Source organism: Thermobia domestica, chromosome 7, assembly GCF_964235325.1.
Source record: "Thermobia domestica chromosome 7, izTheDome1.hap1.1, whole genome shotgun sequence".
Classification (NCBI taxonomy): Eukaryota; Metazoa; Arthropoda; class Insecta; order Zygentoma; family Lepismatidae; genus Thermobia; species Thermobia domestica.
The window spans coordinates 281,368,722-281,395,116 of NC_137460.1; the positions used below are offsets into that span (position 1 = coordinate 281,368,722).

The window sequence follows — 26,395 nt, forward strand, 5'->3', positions numbered from 1 at the left end:
CGTAGAATTGAGTTGAATTAAAAAGTAGACTTGATGGTTTGAGTAGTACGATTACTGGTTACTGAATTCAATAATAGGATTACTGAAATACGTTTGGAATTAGCTAGCTTAACCAAACGCGTTGAATCACTTAGGGAAGAATATAGGAAAAGTGTTGGGCAATTACGGGCATCCATACAAGCGGTAGAGATTGAGAGTAGAGAAACCACCGAGGCGCAACAGCGTGATATTGATACTTTGAAAGAGGAAGTGCAAGGGTTAAAAGGCTAAGTAGAGAAAATACAAGATCACCAGGTGCTCACAGACAGAAAATGCGAGATTGTTAGCTTTTGTGTGAATAGACAGGAAAGTGCCGTACGCGAATTAAAAGGATATGTAAAGGAACTCGCGGAAAAGACAGGTGAGATAGGTGAAGAAGTACAAGGGCAACGGCAAATTCTAAAACTTAACAGTGAACGGTCAGATGGAACCGAACAAACATTAGAAAGTTTTAGTGAACACCATAAAGCTACTGTTGAAATGATAATGGAGCATTTTGAGAAATTGCCCGCTTTTACCGTAAAATCCGAACATGATCAAAATATTACTCAGGAAATGCATAGATTAGAGAGAGTAGATCGTGAATTATTAGTACGACAGGAACATATTGCTAAATTGCGACAATTGCATATTGATACACGTACGTCACCACGTAAAGAGAATCAGTTCGATCATGAGTACCACGGCTCACATTATCAAAGTGAAGGATTCAAATCCGACGGTCCCCCAGTGTATTTATGAATATGTAATATTTGGCATAACTTGAACGAAATTTGTCGTGACTAGTGATGGGCAGTGGCAATATTCCCGGTGGGAAGGAATTTAAAAATGGGAATATATCCGGGTTTTTTCCCCTGGCCAATAAATTCCCGGGAAGGAATTTATTTCCATTTCTTTAAATTATCTTCCAAATTATAAGAACCAAATGACTAATTACTTTATTTTAATATATTATGATGTACTTCTAGGTTTTAAAGAATTTGGAGGTTAAAAAATTTAAAATTGACGGTACTTTATATAACTAATAATATGATTTTTTAAGTTCCATTTCCATTTGCAGTAAAACGTAAGGTAATTGTTTAGTATTGAGTGGGCCAAAACTAGCAAAAAGTAGGATGATTTAGGGAAGAAATGAGTTGATAGTGATGTTCAAGTAGTCAAGAGAGTATCGAACACATTTGTTTAGGGCAGTAACGGATTTATACAAAACGGAAAGGTAAGTGGAAGTGATTTATATGAAAAAAGAAAGTGAATTGTCGGTAACGAAGATAAAAAAAAACCAACGTGCCATGGGGGTTCTAACCCGCCTTCATTCGCTAACGCTCGCTCTACAATACTGTCTGAATTTAATGTTGGCAACGTAATTTAACGTATGAAACCATAAAACAACCGCATCGGAATAGAATATCGCAAAAAAGTAGGTGCATAAACTGGCTCCCAATGTTAAAGAACAGCCAAAATTAGCGAAGTACTAATTTACAAATGAAGAAAATTAACCATTTTGTAAAATAATTTAGAATTATGTATAATTAGAGATTAAGTGCTCTTAATAAACCTTGAACCACCATCAGTAATAGACGTCGGTCTGTCTACTCTCTCTGACTCGAATTTGTGAAGAGGTAGGCTACTTGGACTTCTTTTACATGTGAATTAACGTATGGAATTTCAAGAAATAGATAGAATGAAAGGTCGTGTATGGTGTCAAGTTGAGTAAATCCACTTACATATAAATTTAAACTGTTACTATATAATTTTTTCATATATATAATTGATAGAACGTATTGTAAATAAATATACATTTATGTGTACTGTCTAAAAATAATCAAGTGGTAATAAGGTAACATAGTACCGTTCAGAATGTACATTTTAAAGAATCCTGTGAGGACAACAATAATAATATACTGTGATATAATAATTAATTGAACTTCGAAATCATAATATAGTAATGTAATGCAATTTTCTTTCTGATTTTACATAAATTCCCGGATAAATTCCCATTTTGGGAATCTTCCCGGGAATAATCCCGAAAAATATCTTTCCGGGAATTTACCCATCACTTGTCGTGACATCCTCATATATATATACCTTCTGCGTGTGTGTGCCCCTCCAAATATCCAGAGAAATGCGCGCCCTTGCCTAGTACTATATACCTACGTACTTTCTAGAAATTACAGAAGGTTAATCGTTTTATACCCACCCATTTTCGGTTCGGTGCTGCCACCTGGCGTATCATACTGGAATTATGGTCACCTTACAAGGGTAGTGTTTGTCTGACCTGGAATACTAGCAGACACAGTTAAAGATGCTTTTATCATGGAATCTGGAAAGTCCTCAAAACTTTCCCTTCTGTTCTTTGAGATATTTGTTAGAGATTTATGTCCCCGTTACCTGAAAATCAACGTTGCTACTTCCCTCTATTGTCCCTTTCTTTTATCTACCATTCATTTTTTTTATAATGCTGAATTTTGTTGTTTATGAAAGGTTACGGAAGTACGGCAACATTGAAGAGAATGACAGCGCACGTGCTGCATAAGATCAGTCCTGGGTTGTGTGGGGGAAAATGTGTAGTGTTTGGGGCAAGAGATCTCTAAGTTTGTCTCCAATAGTTACAGTGAGTGATGGTAGTGACTGTTATCAAATGGCACCGAAAATCAACGTCTTATTCCACGAGACGCTTACACATACACACAAAAGCCACAACCAGTTATTGTTCTCAAGTGATAAAATTGTGTTAAAATATTAAATTGTTCGCACTAACTATCTTAAGTCGCGGCACAAGTCACAATCAAAAGTAGCATTTGAAGCAATAATAGCACGTGTATTAAATAAAATTAGTACCGGTATACGCAACGGGAGTTCGACAGTCAGTAAAACCGCAATGGCATACAGAAATACAGGATTTGCTATTCCCGCTAAAACTCTAAAGATGGATTGATAACTTCTAAACACGAGAATAGCGGTATGTGAAAGTGAGCTACACTAGCGACAAAAGATCTCACTTGAACGAAGTATGAACTAAAGATGTAAACATCCGGGTTCCTTTTAATTTTCCTCCGGCTGCTACAAACAAACAAACAATTGCCTAGAGAGCGATCGTGGCTAAGGAAATAAGGATCTGCAGAAGATGATTTTAAATATAAAGTTGCTTTTGTGAACGTTCTTGTAAATCATTTCATTAAGACTGGCAACATAAAATATAAGGGAAGTATAAGAACAGTGTTATATTCTTATTATATTTCAATTCACAATGTCTGGTGAGGCATCTGTTAAGTTGGAATTGATGTGCAAGGAAGAAACTGCTTTTGACTTACCTCAGGAAGATCCACTCGAAGGGAAAGGGTGGACATACGAACTGATGACTGACAAGAAAGAGTTAATATTATCCACAACGGAAGGAGAGGAAACAATGGACAAGGATACAGCTATGTGTTCTTTGGATGTGAAACTAAACGTTGATAGGGTGAAATCAGAATTAGCAGTAGAAGATGATCCTGAATTTGAAAGGAATATAGAAACGCCTAGAAAAATAGTGGTTCAGGAGACTTGCGCGTCGTACTCTAATGACTTCCAACAATTAACAACAAAAAGTTTAAATTCACTTCGCCCAGAAAGGTAATGTTCAATTTTTCATATACTAATTGGCTCAGATTGATAATACGGTTACATGCGTCGGATAGTTTGTTGGCTAAAAGCAATACTTCACGAGAAATATTTAGATATGAGAGATATCTCGAACGTAAGTTAGTAACCTACAATTAGGAAATTGGAAGACACAGGTAGATAAGCTGTATACCAAATAAAAATAAGATCGATACGACTAATACAAATCTTATGTAGTTTAGATCTTGATAAACTAACTATTTCTTTATTATTGATCACACACTTTTCACTAATTGTTGCACTAATTTAAAATATGGGTGCTCGACAATATTGTTTTATTTATATAGAGACTTATGTAAAATAACAAATCGTGAGAATGGTATATATCCTAATATTTTGCAAATTTAAACGTGGAATGTATTATATTGGAACAAGAACTATGGACGTTTTTGTTTTTACTTAGAATTTAGCTCAAATGTGTCTAGCCTCATTTTTCCGGAGGGCTTCGAAAGACGTTAGTAAAATACAAGAGAAAGAATATTTTAACCATCAATGGATGTTCGTTAATTGTAGAGGTCCATACATCAAACCATTTCATAGCTGCACTCATTTCTTTCAAGGAAGTCGACTTTTTACATTCCCAGGAATCATTTCTAGAGTATGAACCTAAATTTCTCAATGCATAATCACTGTAGGGGCTTAGTGAACGTATATGATGTGTGAATTATTGTACAGACAACGCTAACCAGCATGTGCTAGATGGCCGGTAAAAATAAGATTGCTATGCAGATTGGAGCATTACGCAGAATGTTGGTAAACGAGGACAGCGCAAAATTCTGTATTTAGGATAAACTTACATGTCTTACGTGTTGAATGTGTTCTTGTACGTTCCTAAGTATTTTATGGGTAACATCTTGAAATGCTTTCTTTGCTTGTATATTTGTGTACCAAACTAACGCAATATATTAGGGACGTAATTCCTTAGTTATATGAATTCCTTCCTTCCCAAACGTTTTTTCTAGTTTTGTGTCATGATTTGCCACATTGAATGTTGATATTTCATTTCGCTTACAGTGGTAACTAGCTACCGTAACACGGGGTTACTTTGCACATTGGGCATTACTTCCCACAAAATATGAAAAGAGATTCAGTCATCTGTTAGTAAAACCCTGAACTGTAAACAGATTGGTGGTAGTTCATAGTTTTCTCACTGGGTGTCTGTACAGTCATATGGTACTATATTACTGTGGCGCCACATATTCTGTCTGTTTGTATGTGTGGAATGCGGTGAGCGGGTAATTGAATTTTGGTTTCATGGCGACGATCGTGGTAACTATTCTACAACCAACTTTGCTGAATAAATAACTTAGTTCTTTTCATTTTTAGTAGTTAAGTTTAACAAATTTGGATTTGTGCTTTTTACAATTTAGAAATTTATAAGAACACATCTAGGTGGCGAATACAAAGAAAGTTTGAATTCGTTCTATTTCAAGCGCTTTCCGATTCGATTTTTTTTTTTTGCGCTGCTCTGAGCCTATCGTAGAAGTATCTATTTGACATCTAGGTATTCCTAGTAGAAGTGGCAAGTAGCTCGCGAGTTTTTTTTTTTTTTTTTAATGAAGAAGGAAGTATTAATGTTTGTAATGACAAACAATGAAAGACATTTTGATCGTAGCTTTAAAGTTGTTTCAAACTTCGTGATCAGAACGGCTCCTACTCTGCGGATGGTATAATTTGAGAACGTTTGATTTCTTTTAGCCGAGTGAAATAAATTGAGATCTTATTTGAATATATAAAGGAAAGTAAGAATATCTCAGGTACAAACCATGAAAAATTTCCCAACCATTCTATTTTTAACATCTTTCAAACTTTAGCAGCTATTGCCAGTTATTTCGCTTCTAACTGCAGTGAATGTAATTTGAGATAACGTCTTTCTTATTAGGTGAGTTAAATAAATTTTGTTACTCTGCTTTTCGATTTTAGATAGAGTGAGAATGGCCATAGATATAAGTCCCGCAGGATTTTGTTTTTTTTTATTTAAGGACAGTTTTGGAATAGAAGATTAAGAATAGATTTATCAATACAAAATAACTATGCAAAGTATCTCTTTTAACAAAATAGAATCTTAATATGTTTTAAAAATGTGCCCGACGTCGGTTTCTTCTTTTTGGGTTCCCTTTAAAGGGGGGTGTTCATTATGACTACAAGTCGATTTCTAAGTAACGTTAGTTTCAATTTTTGTTATGGGGCAGCAGCATTTTATCAGATGATGTTCTCGTAGTACTGTTGAAAAGGGTATTTTATAAACGACTTTTCCTTCTTCTACATAGAAATGTAGAACTTCTGTATAGATCATCATTATTATTTAAATTCATTTCAGAACGATGTTAAATAAAATTTCATTGTGGGTTACTGAGATATACTCATAAAATACTAGGGAAGCGTTATTTATTTATTTATAAATTAGCCTTTTTAGAGTCCAGATTAGGAATATCATTAATACGATATTATTAAGTACATCCCGCCTTTCAAACAAAATTTCTTAGTATGATAGAAAACTACATTGTATAAGCTGCATTTCATTCTTGAATGTAGGTTTACATTAGGAAAGCACGATGATGGTTGAGTCCAAGTTTTTGTGAGACAAAGATTTAAATTGCTTTAAGAAAAATTATTTTCCACTTTATTATATTTCTTACACGGGGGAATATATTCTATGATCCAATCGAAAGTGCAGGAACGTGAGAGTAAAACTAACCAAGACAGACGAAAAGGTTATGGAGCTAATGGTTTATAGTTTACTTGTGTATCAGTTTTCTGATATATTTTGTGTTTCCACGTATTTTTCCTTTCTTTAATTTCCATTTTTCTCAATTTTTAAGATTTTTTCACACCATTTTAGACTAAATTCCACCAAGATATGAGTTTTCTATCATTTTGTCAGTACTTGTGTGAATTGATAGGTTTTCCCATAGTTCATACTGCCTTTTTGGACAGGTCTATATTTTTGCTCTTAAAGTTGTAAACGCTGAGCTATTCCATATAAAATCAGGAAGTTCACGAGTGAAGCCTTAAAAATTAAAGTTAGATTTTATGTTTCAAATGAAATTGACGTTTGTTTGATTTGCACTTGCTGATGGCTCAAAGCTCATAGGATACAGGCTTGGGTGTCGTTTCTAAGCTTGTGTATCATCCTTTACAAGAATTTCCATTAACAAACCTGGATTTCTTTAATTTGTATTATTGTTTTCTTTTGAGATTTTAGCTTGCATTCTCCGTTTTTTGTTGACTATTTACATCTTTATCTCGGGCACTTGCGTAATGCTTTTTCATCCTTGTAAGTGTCTATTTCCTTTGTTTTTTTTTCTTTTTAGTTATAACTCAGTAGTTTACGAAAATGCATTTTAAATTTTGCATCGTCCCTGAATTTTAAACTCAATCTTTTTCTCCTTCGTTTCCTTCTGCTTTTTAACCCTTAAGAGGAAATATGTGTATGTCAGACACCTATGGTTTTTCTTTGTATTACATTGGCAACACTGTTTCACTCAATGTATCGGTTCTTTCAGTACCTTCCAATTATTTAGTTGTATGTGTTTCGCAGTAGTCCATTGTTGGCGTAATGTCTGAGTGAACATTTATCGATGATTTTAGAAAGAGGCACACATTTCCATTATTGTTTATATTTTTGCGTGATTATTGGACACACATTTCCTAAAGAGAGTTTTGCTTTCAAAAATTTTTGTGGTTTACTTTTATTTACCATGAAATAGAAGCTATTGAGCTCTTGAAACATACTATTTTGTTTGTGTGAGATTTTATGTATTTGCAAAATATAGGCCTAGTACCTCGAGAAAGAAATTTAAGAATGAAACTGTAAGTACAGCAGATCCTTATTTCACGGGAAAAATTCCAAAAATGTTGAAAGTACAGAAGTAATTTATATTATTGTCTTCAGTAGATTCTGACTGAGACGCCTAATTTTTTCCTCAAATCAAGAATTACCTACTGAAAGTGAGGACGATACCAATTCTGATACAGTGCCAGGTGTGAGCTCAAGTAGTAACAGAACTGTCAATGTGAGCAGCCCTAGTGAAGTTTCATGTGATAACGAAGGCCTTAGATACAGAGGTAAAAACAAGTTTGTTTGGAATTGAAATGAACCTCTAAGAAACCGAAGGGTACTCATAAAAACATAGTCAGAGGAATTCCTGGTATAGTCACCCATGTAAGAAATCTGGAAAAAAAATCCTGTCTTACTTATGTAATGATGATATAATTCAGGAGATTTCAATATAAACTTGGAAGAAAATCGAAACAAATTTGAAGTAAATTAGAGCAAAGTCAAACTACAGATCTACTGACCTATCTGCAAATAAAGCTCTTATTGCTCTCCTAATATTGTGTTTTATTTGTAAATCAGGCAACGAAGACATGTATTCACCATTTTCAAGACACCTTGGGACGACCTCTATTTAAAGCTACCATGTTCGTTAAACGTTTCCAAGCTCTTGGACAAATAGAACATTTGAACAGGGCAGCTACATGTGGACAAATAGCATATTTGCGGGGTAGTAATATGTAGAATTATACTAATTTAAAATTTGTCAGTTTTTAAATTTATATTCTATTTTTATTTAGATATTGAAATATTTTCCGAATTTATATTCCAATAAAACCGAATTAATATATGTTATTCTTGTTTATCATAATTTGCTCGAAGTACAAAATATAAAGTTTCATTATTCTACATTACACATACGTTTTTTAAAAAAGATCTTACTTTATACATGTCCGTGTCCCAGAGACAGGCATTTCTTGTAAGCGAACAAAAATAACGTTCCCTGTTAAGGGTTAAGATATTTTCTGACTTTAAAAATTACTCTAATAGCATACATTTTACAAAAATGGAAATTTTAAAAGAGCTGGGAGTGAATCAAAAAACTACTCTCTCTTCTTTGTCTTCAGTTAAATATAATGTTACTATTTGGATGAATCCTTCGCGATTAATTCCAATCAGTATTGTCCTAAAATCGATAAGATAAAGCGCAAGTAAAATGGAATTAAAACAAGAAGAAACAGCTGGCAATCAACAAGGATATCATCTTAAAGTTTCTTCTTGGCTTTCTTTTCATTCTTTCGAATATCTCTTTTCCATTTTGTCTATTGCCAAACAACATCTGGAATTACAAACATGTATTATAACGAACATTAACAAATTGTAAGTGATGTTCACCTGTTCCATGTTATTTCGAGAGAAGATAATTTTGTTTATAACAAGTTTTCGTCTTCGTTTATAAAGATTTATAATTTGTGCTGAAGGAATGTATGATTTTTTCTTGCTTTCCTTGTTTTTATCTTCTCCCGATATTCTTTACCATATATTGAGCTAAGTTCTGAAATTAATTTTCTATCTTACCATTTGATGTTATCCCATGTATCTCAATTAGCTTTTTCTAATAACAATATTGTTCTCGTCTCTACCAGGGTCATAATGAGAAGCTGTGAGGGGCGTAGACATAAAATCATAAATAAGGCGCACTGACTGTAACATAGGGACGTTATTTCATATGCGTATTTTTTATTAAACAGGCTTATCAACAGTTGTATATGCAGTATTATTACAAACTATCCTCGCAGACCGTTTAAACGCTCAAAATTGTAAATAAGTAAGATGCAGCGAAATGATAACTATTTCATAATAAGTTACTAGGTTTGGAAACACCTGCTCGACACACAGGTACCGTAGTGAGTAATCAAAATTGCCAGAAGGCCATTTTATAACATTTTATAACTTTTTCGTTTGTATAAAAAAGTTAAATCGAATATTTCTGGTTCAGGCCTACACATCCAGGATAACAATGCTACCAACTTGAAATGTACAAAATATAGCTAGAGGACCAAATATTTAAACATGTACAAATTTTGCCCTGTAATCCAAATTGAAAAGTTGAATATAATACAACTCAAAGATATGGTAGTCAAATAGATTGATTATTTGATCTCTGTGGATTCAAACTTCAGAAAAACGATCATATGGTATTTCACTATATTTGACCCAAAAGCCGTTGCTTGTAGGAAGCGCAAAAAGTTGACCGCTAAGTTAGTCCGATGGTGATTTCTTCCGACTTTTGGTCTACCATGCAGTAACATGTTAAATCACATTAGGTATTTAATCTTCTAGTATAAGAATTACAGGAACCCTGACCTGTGAACCTTTTCAAAGTCTCTTTGTTTAATTCCCTTTTCAATTTTTTAATTTTAATAGTCGGTATATTTTTTTCAATTTGTCATCTCTTGGTTAATTTTTACCATGATATGCATTTTCTGTTGATGATTGCTTTTTGCTGCATAACAGGAATTGTTCCAAATATTTCTTAAATGTTCACTTATTTCTCTTTGATCCAATTTTTTATCACTTTTCCATGTCAGCTAACCACTAACATTTAAGGGGACTGGCGTTCTAAGAAATATTAGCTCCTTCCTCCAGTTTAATTCTTTCAGTTTATGTCTGATAGCTGGACACCGAACATGGCAAAACGTATGCCCCGAAATATGACATGCCAGTATATTTCTCCAATTGGAGCAAGAAAGAGTGAATATTTCGCCATGACTTCGAGACTCACTAGATAGATTTGATAAACTACATTCACTTTGAATTCTAAGGTATGAAAATTAATGCAAGCAAAATGAATATAACAATATGTATCATGCTAAGACAGAAAGCATGGACACGACAACGAAATTTCAACTTTTAAGAATAGAAAGTCTGCATTTCCCATCTTTTTGTTTTTGGTTTTTCTCTTTCCTTTATGGAATATACCGCTTTTAGTTTCAATAGCGAACATAGCTTACCATGCTTAACTCCCTGAAAAACAAACTGTAGTTCCAGGCTGCCATTCGAACGAAGATTAATTAGAACGAGTCTTACACGCTGTCGATTTGGGTGCACGATCTAAGGCGTATGCTCAAATCAGCCATAAAACTCCACACTGCCATATATTGCCCCCGGTTCCATTTCAACTTTTAGTTTATTTACGGTTTAAAAATTTTTATGGGTTAACATCTGGCCTCAAAAAAAAAAAAAATTGCATTTCTAGATCAAGGTCAGGCAAATTTAATCCACTATCTTCAGAAGTTATTGTTAAGTCTAAATATATGTAGGATCAATCGAGGATTTCCATTGAGAAAAGCTAAAATATCTAAGCTAGAAGCACTTTGAATGTGGTCTTGGCGCACAATGTTGCGTATATCATGGACCGAAAGAAAAAGAAATGAACATGCACTAAGGGTTGCTAATGAAGGACAACAGATCATGAAAATAATAGGAAAAAGAAGAAACAGTATGCTTTGCCATCTTATTCGGCACTCCGATGTGATCACCATGCTGATAGCGGGAAATGCAATAGAAATACCAGGAAGAAGAATACCAAGGATACAATATATAGACACTTACGAAGAAGAGACGTTATCAAGTTTTAAAACTGATCTTCCACGGTAGAGAAAAGTTTCAAAATTTCCATGTTGCCCACCTATCTATGGTTGGGGTGAACAGGATGGAATCGACGATTTAAAGATTGGTTTCCCTAATTTACTATATTCACACTAGCTCTTTAAGGATAATTAGAACGTTGATTTCATAAATCTACGAAGCCAGTTGTACCTCTTGAAGGAGGTGTACTCACCAATAATGCATGCGGGAATGACATTTCTTAGCTTTGTTATGTAATGTTCGGGCAGCGTAAATAAAACTTCGAAAATAATATTCGCAACCTCTCGCATGAATACGTCGGAACTAGGTCGTGTTATTTTTTAAAATAAACCGCGTTCAAGTATCGGCTGGTACAAGCTATATTTTGCTCTCAAAACACATTATTTTGTTAATAATAATATGTTTTCTGCATTTCTTGTAGATATCTTACATTTTATTGGCCAGTGGTTAGTGGAGGTTAGTGTTGGTGAAATATCTTTACACTTCTATTTCTTTCTTTTAACTGCGTGGATTATTCCAGTGGCCATGAAATCCTGTTTCCTGTCGTTGTTAGAATTTTGTAAATATATTCGGAAAGTTCATATAGATTTTCGCTTTTTTCCCAAAAGTTTACACATCCTTCTCTCTCTCTCTGTCACTTGTTTATTGCTTTTATCCCAACTTTGCTACGGCAAATCACGATTTCTTTCGTACCTACATTGTGTCATAAACCGAAGCTGGGGAGAACGGTAGACAAAACATAGATACCGTAAAAATTGAAAAGTGAACAAATGATCAAATTAAGCTCAGGTATTAACAAACTAAAATTATGATGTGCAAATCACAAAAGCTGTTTAAACTTTACACAAAATATGATAATACCAAATATAATTCAGACAAATTAAAGAACATCAAAAGGTTAAAAATGATAAAGTAGTTTTTATTGTATATATTTTCGGCCGTTTTAACTTGTTTTATTTCCCCTTTTATCTTTTATTATTTTCGGTATTTTCGAAATATCTTTTTATTTTATTTTCGGGTTTGTCACACAAAACTGAGATTAGAAACGATTGTTAGGATTAAACACTGGAGTGCATTGTTCTAAAGTAAACTCATGTTATACTCTTATGAGTGCTCCAATTGTACGGGTTGAGCTTCGCAAGCTAAATCGCCGTTTGCATACGTGAGATCCAATTTTTTGTTTGTTTATCATCAGTGGTTGTACGATATTTTCATACGCCTCCGTGTAAAATAATTTTTTTCAAATATTGTGCAGAAATCAGCAGTGAAGTGACTAGTACATATGTGTTAGCACCCTAACATTCGTTTGTAATCTCAGTTTTGTGACAAATTCTGGCTCCATATCATTGAAAAGGAAGGAGTAATTGTGCCTGCTTGAACGATCGCTTATTACTATCTGCAGAGGACTCCAGCCGACCCTTGGGATAATACGACGTGGAACGCCTGAGATCCTATTAACTGCAACACCTCTGAAGGAGTTGACCGGTCGAAGATTAATGTGATTAAGTGAAATCTTAATTTATCAATTGTGCCACACAGCACAGTATTAAAAGAAAATAAAATAAGATAAAAGTGGAAATAAAAAAAGTTAACACGGCCGAAAATATATACAGTAAAAGCTACTTTTTCATTTGTAACTTTTTGATGTTCTTTTAATTTGTGTAAATTACATTCAGTATTATCACATTTTCTGCACAGTTTAACCAGGTTTTATGATTACCACCAGAAGATAATTTTAGTTTGTTAATATCTAAGGTTAATTTGATCATTTGCTCACTTTTCCATTTTTACGGTATCTATGTTTTGTCTACCGTTCTATCTAGCTTCGGTTTATAACACAACGTATGTACGGAAGAAATCGTCATTTGCCGTAGCAAAGCTGGGATGAACGCAACACACAAGTGAGAGAGAGAAAGGATGTGTAAGCTTTTGGAAAAACAGCGAAAATCATTATGAACGTTACGGTTATATTTACAAGGTTCTAACAACGACAAAAACCACGATTTTATGGCCACAGGAATGAGCCACGCAGTTAAAAGAAAGAAATAGAAGTGTAATGATATTTCACCAACAATAGCCTCCACTAAGCACTGGCCAATAAAGTTTAAGATATCTACAAGAAAAGCAGAAAATAAATTATTATTAACAAAATAATGTGTTTTGAAGGTAAAATATAGCTTGTACCAGCCGATACTTGAACGCGTGTTCATGCGAGAGCTTGTAAATATTATTTTCGAAGATTTATTTACGCTGACAAAACATTACATAACGAAAATAAGAAAAGTCATTCCCGTCATGCTTTCTCTGTCTCAGCATGATGCATATTATTATATTAATTTTGTTTGTATTAATTTTCCTCTCTTAGAATTCAACGTGAATGTAGTTTATCAAATCTATCTAGTGCGTCTCTAAGTGATGGCGAAATATTCATTCTTTCTTGCTCCAATTGGAGAAATATACTAGCATGTCATATTTCGGGGCATGCGTGTTGCCATGTACGATGTCCAGCTATCAGACATAAACTGAAAGGATTCAACTGAAGGAAGGAGCTACTATTTCTTAGAACGCCAGTCTCCTTAAATGTTAGTGGTTAGCTGACTAAGACAAGTAATACAAAATTGGATTAAAAAGAAATAAGTAAACGTTTAAGAAATCTTGGAACAATTCCTATTATGTAGCTAAACGCAATCATCAAAAGAAAATGCATATCATGGTAAAAAATAATTATAAAAGGACAAATTGGAATAATATATACCGACCTTAAAATTAGGAAAGGGAAAAGAGATTTAAACAAAGAAACGATGGAAATGTTTATAGGTGATGGTTCCTATAATTCTTATACTAGAAGATTAAATACGGAATATGATTAAACATGTCACTGCATGGTAGACCAAACGCCAGAAGAAATCAGCGTCGCACTGACTTAGCGGCCAACGGTTTTCGCTTCCTACAAGCAACGGTTTTTGGGTCAAATATATGAAATGCCATATGATCGTTTTTCTGAAGTTTGAACCCACAGAGATCAAATAATCTATCTATGTGACTACTCTATCCTTGAATTTTTATTATATTCAACTTTTCAATTTAGATTTCAGGTTAAAATTTGTACATGTTTAAATATTTGGTCCTCTAGCTATATTTTGTACATTTCAAGTTGGTAGCATAGTTATCCCGGATGTGTAGGCCTGAATCAGAAATATTCGATTAAACTTTTCTTTACAAACGTAAAAGTTATAAAATGGCCTTCTGGCAATATTGATAACTCAATACGCTACCTGTGATTCGAGCAGGTGTGTTTCCAAACCTAGTAACTTATTATGGAATAGCTATCATTTCGCTGCGTTTAGTTATGGAGAAAGAAGTTAAGATGAATACTGTGTAGAAGTTGTGCCGTATACTGTATGAATACTGTATAGAAGCTGTACCGTATAAGAGATGTAAAGAGTATTTACCAACCTTATCTTTTAAGATTTGTGTGTTTGTAAGATTGCTGAAGGCAATGGTTTCATGGTAAATTCAAGGTGAAAACAAATAGTGTCGGGAGATATGTAAGATCATTATGTCGCTTTATTACGTTTCTGGTTTTAAGTTTGTTAACGTTGAGATCTGCGCTTAAATACAATTACTATTAATGCGAATACATTTTGCTAATCCTCTGGACTTTCCTGACTGGGTATATACTATTCATTTCACTCCGTTTGCTTGTTTGGAAATAGTTCCGCAGGTGTGAATTCGTTTTGCTAATGATTACACTAGGAAAGTAGTACCCAAATCATGTGCTGGCATGTGATGGTATTATTGCCACCTCGCATACTTCGTTTTGATATTTCGTGAATTTTCACGTCACACTCAGTTAAAATAAAAATTAATGTGTCTATTGAAGCTTTCCTGGCGACGTATTGTGAACAGGTCTTCTCGGGCTAGCAGCCAGGTGAATACTGTTATATCTTGCGACGTTTGGAGGGCTGACATCGTCCTCATCTTCAGGCGAATATGATTGTGCAATGGAGTGTATGGAATATATATACTCATGTATGTACGATTGGACTCTTCTGATTGGTGGTTGAAATGGCGGCTTCTGATTGGTGCTTGAGATGGCGGGATATGATTGGTGTCCATGTTTTACTCAGTTGAAATCCTGTGGGTCTGTTAAGGTTCGTTTTTTCTTGTATGATTGCAACGGCTTCTTTTATCCTCCTGTCCCAAACTCTTGAGCATTTTGCTATTATTTCGGCATCTGTGAACAAAATCTTATGTTGCTGTTTGATGCTATGTTCAGCCAATCCGGATTTTTCTGGTTGGTTTAGTCTAATGTAACTGTTGTGTTCTTTCCATCTGGCTTCAATGGTTCGTCCTGTTTGTCCAATATATGACTTACCACATTCACATGGAATGCGGTAAACTCCAGGAGTTCGGAGGCCCAGGTCGTGATGGTTGATCGTATTAAGTTTTTTATTTTTGCTGGAGGCTTGTGTATTGTCCTGATGTTGTACCTGGCAAATAGTCTGCTGAGCTTTCCAGAAGTGTTCCCGGTGTATGGGAGGCAAATTGTGTTTTTCCGTTCTTCATTCACAGTTTCTTCTGCACTTTTGTCCTTGTTGTCACTGTCCTTCGTTCTGGTCCTTTTCAGGGCCATATTTATATCTCGCATTGAGTATCCATTCTGTAGCATGGCGCTGCGAAGATGATTAACTTCCTCTATTAAACAATCTTTGTCGGAGATGGAAAATGCTCTATGTGCTAAAGTGTTGAGAACTCCAAGCCGTTGAGCTTTGTGATGGAAACTGTTTGCGTTCAGATATAAATCTGTGTGTGTTGGTTTCCTGTATACCCTATGGCCTAGGCTGCCATCCGGTCTTCTGTATATCATGATGTCAAGAAATGGTAGACGTCCATCTTGTTCAACTCCCATTGTGAATTTAATATTCGGATGCTGGTTATTAAGATGCTGCAGGAATTCCTGTAAGGAGCTGCGTCCATGTGGCCAGATGGTGAAGGTGTCATCAACATACCTATAGAAATGTGTGGGTGCCAGTGATGCTTTCTTCAGTGCTTCATGTTCAAAGTGCTCCATATAAAAATTGGCTACTGCAGGTGATAGTGGAGAACCCATGGCGACGCCGTCTGTTTGCTCATAGTACTGACCACGGTATAGGAAGAACTGGCATCCACTGGCACCCACACATTTCTATAGGTATGTTGATGACACCTTCACCATCTGGCCACATGGACGCAGCTCCTTACAGGAATTCCTGCAGCATCTTAATAACCAGCATCCGAATATTAAATTCACAATGGAAGTTGAACAAGATGGACGTCTACCATTTCTTGACATCATGATATACAGAACACCGGATGGCAGCCTAGGCCATAGGGTATACAGGAAACCAACACATACAGATTTATATCTGAACGCAAACAGTTTCCATCACAAAGCTCAACGGCTTGGAGTTCTCAACACTTTAGCACATAGAGCATTTTCCATCTCCGACAAAGATTGTTTAATAGAGGAAGTTAATCATCTTGGCAGCGCCATGCTACAGAATGGATACTCAATGCGAGATATAAGTATGGCCCTGAAAAGGACCAGAACGAAGGACAGTGACAACAAGGACAAAAGTGCAGAAGAAACTGTGAATGAAGAACGGAAAAACACAATTTGCCTCCCATACACCGGGAACACTTCTGGAAAGCTCAGCAGACTATTTGCCAGGTACAACATCAGGACAATACACAAGCCTCCAGCAAAAATAAAAAAACTTAATACGATCAACCATCACGACCTGGGCCTCCGAACTCCTGGAGTTTACCGCATTCCATGTGAATGTGGTAAGTCATATATTGGACAAACAGGACGAACCATTGAAGCCAGATGGAAAGAACACAACAGTTACATTAGACTAAACCAACCAGAAAAATCCGGATTGGCTGAACATAGCATCAAACAGCAACATAAGATTTTGTTCACAGATGCCGAAATAATAGCAAAATGCTCAAGAGTTTGGGACAGGAGGATAAAAGAAGCCGTTGCAATCATACAAGAAAAAACGAACCTTAACAGACCCACAGGATTTCAACTGAGTAAAACATGGACACCAATCATATCCCGCCATCTCAAGCACCAATCAGAAGCCGCCATTTCAACCACCAATCAGAAGAGTCCAATCGTACATACATGAGTATATATATTCCATACACTCCATTGCACAATCATATTCGCCTGAAGATGAGGACGATGTCAGCCCTCGAAACGTCGCAAGATATAACAGTATTCACCTGGCTGCTAGCCCGAGAAGACCTAAAAATTAATGGTTTAACAAATTCTTCATTCCCATAAACAAGTAATAAAAATATCATTTAAATTACTTTGACGATTCTCATAGTACTTAGATACAAAATTCAAAATATATATGTTGCATCCGTTAGTGCGCTCTAGTTCTGAAACTGAGTTGTTGACCACGCGGAATTTAGATGGCATTTCACACCAGGTGTTGACAATAAGGTAACACTGGTTAACAAAAAGAATGTCCTTGTAATCCACAAGGAGCGTAGCAGATTGGGTGTCGCGTAAACGGGAGGTTGTACGGGTAGTAGGGAGTTGGAGAGGGGTAGGTTCCGAAGAAACCAGCAGGAGGCATAGGAGGCATGCGTTTTGCTGTGATCAAATAATATCAAACCATAGAATGTATTCGTTCGATTGTAACGTTATAATTAAATTTAATGTATTTTTCGTCACATTAGCCCAGTTCGAATACTAAGATAAGTTACTACTATCAGGCACCCTCAATTTATACGTATATTTGTAGTAACTAGTGATTGCATAAATTTCAAACTAGACACATCACATTGACTACAAATACTTTTTATTATGTAGTCTCCATAATTAAATACCAGTTGCCATAGCAAACCGAAACAAAAATTCTATTTTATTACTGTAACCACTAACAGAGACTATCTATCTGAAATCAACATATATTCTATATGTTTTTTCTTCTTCTTACACGAAAACCTTTACCACGACTTTGTGTGTTTCGATCCCAGGCGGATTTCTAATTTAAAAGACGTACTACCCTCAAATGCAATGAACAAAATCTGTGGCATTGATGAAGGGAAAACTATCGAAGAACTAAAATTTTATGCAGATATTTAGTCCAAGACGTCACAAGGAGATGTTGTGAGTGAATATGATATTGAATATATAAGTAGTGAGTATGAAGAGGAAGCATGTTAAAGCGATATTGAACCTGGGATGTAGGAAATCAAAGTAAACTTGCAAGTCCATCCTTACGTGTGCGTTTAAAATTATATATGAATATCACATGTATGCCTTATGTTATACATACCTCTTTAAAATGTACAAGTTCCTCCTTACTATCCCTCTTACACATGCAGAAAGGAAGTTGTGAATATGCTTTTCTTGAAACTCAATATTATAAAATAAGGATTGAGAGCAAACCACGGGAAAGACAACCTTCAATCGTTTATGTTAATGCAGTATGAAAGGATATACTAAATAAAGTGAATAAAGATGTCTTAAATAAACCAACCAATTTCTTCTAGGTGCTCCGCTGCATGAAACAGGTTACGAAATAGCTTTTAATGAGCACCTAAATCAGCTTAAAACTCTTATTGAACGGTTAAAAATTTTACCATCTCACTTGGCATATTTTCTTCTAAAAAAATTGCATGGGTATACCAAAGTTACAATATTTTCTTCGAACTACTCCAACATGGTATATGCCATCTCTACTTCTCCAAATGGATGCCTGCCTGAAAAGAGCATTAGAGTCTATCGTAAATATATCTATGATCAGATACAATGGACACAAGCTAGTCTTCCAATTCGTTTCGGAGGTTTGAATATCCGCAGAGTCTCCGACCTCAGCTTTCCAGCTTTTATTTCCTCGTGTTATGGGGTGAGACCTCTCATCTCCAACATTCTTACCATTTCCGTTGATGATGTGGTCATTCATCACTTGATAGAGGCAATTGACGTATGGAAGTTCTTATTTGGACAAGATATACCATCCACATTGGAAGTACAGAAAAGCTGGGACCAAATAATCTTAAAATCAATTATTGAACAAGAGCTATTCTTGGATAATGTATTTGATATAGCTCGCTTTAAGGCCTTACAAGAAAAAGAATCTGGCGCATGGTTGCAATCAATTCCATCGAGGAATATTGGAACTTTCATGGATAGCAATTCTTTTCGTCTTTCTGTTGCTCTACGCCTTGGCATGATAATGTGTAAAAAATTTACATGCATTTGTCGGGAGCAAGTCAATGAAAAGTGTTTGCATCCATTGAGCTGTCCCAAAAGCGCAGGCAGAGTGTCCCGTCACGCTGAATTACATGATATCCTAAAGCGTGCGTTGGCCAGCATAGACGTGCCTTCAATTTTAGAACCATCAGGTTTATCAAGGGATGATGGGAAAAGACCAGATGGCATCACATTAATCCCCTGGGAAAATGGGCAATGTCTAGTATGGGATGTCACTTGTGTTGATACTTTTGCAGCTTCTCATATCGTATCAACATCTAAGGAAGCTGGAACTGCGGCTGAAACAGCGTGCAGACGGAAACATTTAAAATATAAATGCTTAAAAGAAGACCATTTTTTCATTCCCTTTGCTGTTGAAACAATGGGTGTTTTCAGCAAAGAGGCAAAGAATCTAGTGAAACAAATAGGTTCACAGCTGGTTGTGAAAACAGGAGATCCGCGGAGCAAACAATTTTTAATACAGAGACTCAGCTTAGCAATTCAGTGGGGAAACGCAGCTTGCATTTTTAAATCATTCCCCTCTGCTCCTATTATGGAAGAAGTTTTTTTATCTTAAATAGTTAATCCGTTCCACGCTAGCCACATCAACCATCAAGTACTGTTATATAAAGGTTCAATTATATCACATTGCACACCATAGTGCTGCCTGGAATTTCGTATATTATGTAATGCATTGATTCTTTTGTATATTTCGGTTAATTTTTTATCTATGACAGGTTGAGGATATTTCTTTTAATGTTTTGCATGTCTAATTTATTTTATGTTCTTTGGTTTGTCATTTAATTTACATTTTTATATTATGTATGTCCGTTTTTAACTTAATGCACCAAATAGTTGTTGATATAGGTTGATATTCATGAAATTGTAATGGTTATAACTAGAAAAAAACAATACCTGGTTGTTATATATATATATATATATATATATATATATATATATATATATATATATTCATTTTAGATACATAAAACAATTCTAATCTAAAAAAAATTACAAATATAAATATATAAAATTCTATATTTGAATTTGTAAGTAGCACATTATGTAATGATAATTCTCTGTAAAACTTTGTCAATTTGTTATCGTTATTGCTTCTTTATTGTTGCAGACTATTTCGTAACCTGAAATTTTAAAATATTCAATCCTTTCGACAAAGCAAACATACATACAAATTAACTAAATTTGTGTCTTAAATAATAAATTATGTCATGATAATGCAGAATTGAAAAATTTCTGATATAAGGTAAGGATGTCCTTCCTTCTTGTCATGAAAACAGATCAAAGTAATAAAAGTTAAATGCTATATATATATATATATATAATGCACTGCCACTACATATATATATATATATATATATATATATATAATTATTGACAGTGCATCAATAGTAATTAAGCTGTCTGAAACCAAAGTGAACTATCATAATTCCATTTTCGAGCTGTCAACAAGTATGTGTAAAATTGGAAACCCTGGATGTCAAATACCACAAAAATTGTACATTGCCACATTTTTACATCACCTTTTCATGTGAGTTTATCCACCACTCTTTCCAATAAGTGATAATTTATCACAAATTATGAAAAACTACAAAGTTTAACCTGGTTCCTGATAGTTTGAAAATGCATTTAGTTCACTGTTTTCACTGTGTTCACTGTTTCAGACAGCTCAATTGAGGTCCCCATAATAAAAGGGATCCAAGTTATACATGATGTTTCCAATAAGTTTTATTTATAATCGGAAAACCACTCTGCGGATCACAATATGCAAACTTCGAAAACTTCATCACACTCCACTCGAGGGTCTACCAATGAGTGAATTGTGTCGTGGTTATCCTCCCAGCTTATATACAGATGATGATAAGAAAAATGAAAAAAACCTGTTGTTGGCAGCACGTCAGATGTATTGGTTGGCAGTGATGTGGCACGTGCAGCGCCGGACCGCTGGTGGTGGTGTGTTAGGTCGGTCTCCATACTACGTCAGGCGCAGTGGAACAGCAGTGTCCAGTGGCTGCCTCAGACGGAGGTAGTGTAAAATGGGACACCTATCAGATTTTCAAAGAGGGCAAATTGTTGGTGCGCGGTTATTTGGAGTGAGTGTGAGGGCAGTGGCCACTATGTTAGGTGTGTCCCGTAGGACAGTGTCGACAACACTCGGGAAAACCACATCGGGGAAGCGGAATAAAATCATGATTGACAAGTCACGCCGGGTATTAAAGCTCATTGTCACCCAGAACCGTCGTGCCACTGCGGAGCAAGTGGTGGAGGATTTCAACCAGCACCCCCCACCCCCTCGATCGACCATCACAGTCCGCCGCGAAATACATGACATGAACTTAAGGGGTCGTGTTGCACGTGCCAAACCGCTCATCAGGGACCATAACGCTTTCACACGCCGCAAATGGTGCCGCGACCATGCAGCTTGGACCGTTGAGGACTGGAAACGTGTGATATGGTCCGATGAGTCATCCTTCACCCTATTCCCAACCACGGGCCGTGTTTATGTGTGGAGAACACCCAAAGAAGCTTATGATCTGCAGTGTCTCCGCCCAACTGGGAAACATTTCGGCGGCTTGGTGATGCTGTGGGCCTATGGTCAAACTTAGCGGACGAATCACTGCCAACGATTATGTCGTAATTCTGGAGACCACTTGCATCCTATGGTCCAGATGTTGTTCCCGGACAATGACGCCATCTTCCAGGATGATAAGGCACCCATTCACACAGCTGGAGTTGTTGCAGAGTGGTTTGAGGAACATCGGGATGACGTTCAACACCTTCCCTGGCCCGCCCAATCACCAGATTTCAACATAATTGAACATCTGTGGTCCGTCTTGGAAACAAGATTCCGGCGACGATTTCCACCTCCATCCTCTCTCACAGAACTGGCCGATGCCCGGCACGAGGAATGGTGTAAAATTCCACTTGCTACCATTCACGACCTCTATGCCTCCATCCCACGTCGCATCAACGCTGTTCTGAAGGCGAAAGGTGGCCCGACACCATATTAATCTGGTAAGTTGCAATTTCGTTCAGGTGTTTCCATTTTTCTGATCACCATCTGTATTTCACTATGGAGTGTCAATTTCCTAGACAAATTTATCTACTTCAAAAGTCACTTTTCTTGCCCTCTAAGGTCTTCACCTTGTGTTTGATGTAGATGTATTATTGAGTGGAATAACATTATGTGGTTTTGAAACTTACAATTTTGAGCGTTTAAACGGTGTGCGAGGATAGTTTGTAATAATACTCCACATACAACTGTTTATCAGCAAGTTAAATAAAAAATACGCATATGTTATAACGTCTGTATTTTACATTCAGTGCGCCTTATTAATGATTTTAAGTCTACACCCCTGACAGCTTCTCATTATGACCCTGGTAGATATAAGAACACTATTGATATTAGAAAAATCCAGAGACATGGGATAACATCAAGTGGTAAAATAGAAAATTAATTTCAGAACTTAGCCTAATATATAGTAAAGAATATCGCGAGAAGAAAGAACAACGAAAACAAGAGAAAAATCATACGTTACTTTAGCACAAATTATAAATATTTACAAACGAAGCCGAAAACTTGTTATAAACAAAATTAATTTCTCTCGAAATAACCTGAAACAGGCGAACATCACTTCCGTTTTGTTAATGTTCGTTATAATACATGTTTGTAATTCCAGATATTGTTTGGCAATAGACCAAATAGAAAAGAGAAACAAACCATAACAAAATGATACTCGGAAGAATGAAAAGAAAGCCAAGAACAAACTTTTAGATGATATCCCTGTTGATTGCCAGCAGTTTCTTCTTGTTTCAATTCCATTTTACTCGCGCTTTATCCTATCGATTTTATGACAATACAGATGAGAATTAATCGCGAAGGATTCACCCAAATAGTAACATCACATTTAACTGAATACAAAGAAGAGAAAGTAGCTTTTTGATTGACTCCCTGCTCTTTAAGGATTTCCATCTTTGTAAGGTATTTGCTATTAGAGTAATTTTTAAATTCAGAAAATATCTTAAAAACAGAACGAAACGAAGGAGAAAGGGATTGAGTTTAAACTTCAGATACCATGCAATTATTTAAAATGCATAATCGTAACCTACTGAGTTATATCCAACGAGAAAAGAGTGGCAACGAAAATAGACAATTACAAGGAAGAAAAAGGCATGAGACAATTGTCGTAGATAAGACTGTAAGTAGCCTACAATAAACGGAGAATGCAGGCTATAATCTTAAAAGAAAACAATAGTACAAATTAAAGAAATCTGGTTTGATAATGGAAATTGTTGTGAAGGGTAATTCATAAGCTTAGAAACGACACCCAAGCCTGTATTCTATGAGCTTTGAGTCATCAGCCAGTTCTACTCGAACAAACGTCAATTTCACTTGAAATGAAAATCTAACTTTAATTTTTAAGGCTTCATTCGTGAAATTCCTGATTTTGTATGGAATAACTCCGCGTTTACAGCTTCAAATGCAAAAAAAAAGGACCTGTCCAAAAAGGCAGTATGAAGTATGGGAAAATCTATGAACACACACAAGTACTGACAAAATGATAGAAAACTCATATTTTGTTGGAATTCAATCCAAAATAGTGTCTTAAAAATTGAGAAAAGTGCAAATTAAAGAAAGGGAAAAATACGTGGAAACACAAAATATACCAGAAAACTGATACACAAGTAAACTATAAACCATTAGCTCCATAACCTTTTCGTCTGTCTTGGTTCGTTGTACTCTCACGTTCCTGCACTTTCGATCGGATCATAGAATATATTCCCCCGTGTAAGAAATATAATAAAAGTGGAATATAATTTTTCTTAAAGCAGTTTAAATCTTTGTCTCATAAAAACTTGGATTCAGCCATCATCGTGCTCTACTAATGTAAACCTACATTCAGGAGTGAAATGCAGCTTAGACGGTACAGTTTTCTATCCTAGTAAGAAATTTTGTTCGAAAATCGGGATGTACTTAATAAATTCGTATTTAAGATAATATTCTTAATGTTGACTTTTCAGGGCTAATTTATAAATAAATTAATAACACTTGGCTGGCATTTTATGCGTACATTTCAGTAACCCACAAAGAAATTTGACTTAACATCGGTCTGAAATGAACTTAATTAATAATGATGATCTACAGGAGTTCTATATAGAAGAACGAAAAGTCGCTTATAAAATACCCTTTCTAAAAGTACAACGAGAACATTATTTGTTAAAATGCTGCTGCCACATAACAGAAATTGGAACTAACGTTACTTAGAAAGCGATTTGTAGCCATAATAACCACCCCCCTTTAAAGGGAACCCAAAAGGAAGAAACCGTCGGGCACATTTTTTTAAATATATTAAGATTCTATTTTGTCAAAAAAAGATACTTTGCATAGTTATTTTGTATTGATAAATCTATTCTTAGTCTACTATCCTAAAGCTGTTCTTAAATAAAAAATACAAAATCCTACGGAACTTGTATCTATGGCCATTCTCACTTATGTCTAAAATCTAAAAGCAGAGTAACAAAATTGATTTCACTCAACTAATTAGAAAGACGTTATCTCAAATTACATTCTCTCCAGCTAGAAGCAAAGTAACTGGCAATTGCTCTTAAAGTTCCAAACATGTTTCAAATAGAATGGTTGGGAAATGTTTCATGGTTTGTACCCGGGATATTCTTATATTCTCAAATAAGATCTCAATTCATTTCACTCGCCTAAAAGAAATGAAACGGTCTCAATTTATACCACCCGCAGAGTAGGAGCCGTTCTGATCACGAAGTTTGAAACAAGTTTAATACTACGACCAAAATTTCTTTCATTGTTTGTCAGCACTTACATTAATACTTCCTTCTTCATAAAAAAAATACTCACGAGTTACTTGCCTCTTCTACCAGGAATAGCAGGATGTCAAATATGCATACTTCTACGATAGGCTCAGAGCAGCGTAAACAAATATTTGAATTCGAAAGGGCTTAAAAGAGAACGAATTGAAACTTTCTTTGTAGTTTCAAGCTAGGGATATTCTTACAAATTTCTAAATTGTATAAAGCACAAACTCCTTATTTGTTAAACTTAACTACTAAAAATGAAAAGAAATAAGTTATTTATTCCGTAGTGTATGTTGTAGAATAGTTGCAAGTAAAGGGTACAAATCCGATACAAGTTAGGAAAATATTTCCAATCCTTATTGTTGAAATATTATCAAACTTGTGGTTGGTAATAACTATTTTTCCGCTTCTCAACACAAAGTATATAAATTGAATTTGTCTTATCCGTAAAAAGTGAGGGAAACACATTTGTTACTATGTGATACAATATGAAATATACAACTATGTGCGTATATAACAAACTAAAATTATCCGTTTCTTCTATTCTTTACGTACTCTAAATTTTGGCCCCTCATTTACGCTCTCTGAGGAACTGACGTGGAAGTGTTTCACTTCAAATCACGTTATCGCTATTCGGTGAGTGAAATAATTAGTTATTTTCTACAATCCATTAAAGGATAAGAATATATGGTAAGGTAATATGGTCAACCACTTGCACCTTCGTTACTTTCTGATTATTGCTAGTGCTTCTATGTGTGTGCTCTCAACATAGAATTTATCATAACCTGCTCTAATGCTAATCGCAAAAATCGAAATATATAGCCTACTAGGTTTGGAATTTTGCTTTTACAGAATTTTTGCAAACAATGCCTCTCGTGTGTTATTAGCATCGTGAAACACTCTTCATTATTGTTTTTTACGCTAAAAGTAAAAAGGGCATGCGAAGATAAATACTACACTCTGAGAACTGAAAAAGTGAAGAAATATGTTATGCATCACATTCTAAAATACAGGGAGCTGAACTGTTTGAAATAAATATTTAATATTATAACACGATTGGTTCGTGTTTCTGTTCGGGAAGGTCATTCATATAACTTGGTGGGGTTCGATTCCTGCCTACCCCTATTTGGGAAGACATACTTATGACCTTCTGGGTTCGT

At 35.3% G+C, this 26,395-nt stretch overlaps 1 protein-coding gene across 2 annotated transcripts in view; it reads left to right on the top strand.

The window, feature by feature from the left end:
* The first annotated feature begins 2,578 nt into the window (after positions 1-2,578).
* Positions 2,579-26,395, top strand: part of LOC145690970 (uncharacterized) — a 53,882-nt gene continuing 30,065 nt past the window's right edge. The window contains exons 1-2 of one of the 2 annotated variants that reach the window (XM_081766443.1): positions 2,579-3,651; positions 20,521-20,945. In XM_081766443.1, the coding sequence (XP_081622569.1) occupies positions 3,287-3,651; positions 20,521-20,545 (390 nt within the window). In that variant the 5' untranslated portion in view covers positions 2,579-3,286 and the 3' untranslated portion in view covers positions 20,546-20,945. Of the gene's footprint in view, positions 3,652-20,520; positions 20,946-26,395 lie in introns of those variants that run through there. The other variant, XM_081766442.1, reaches the window with a different exon arrangement.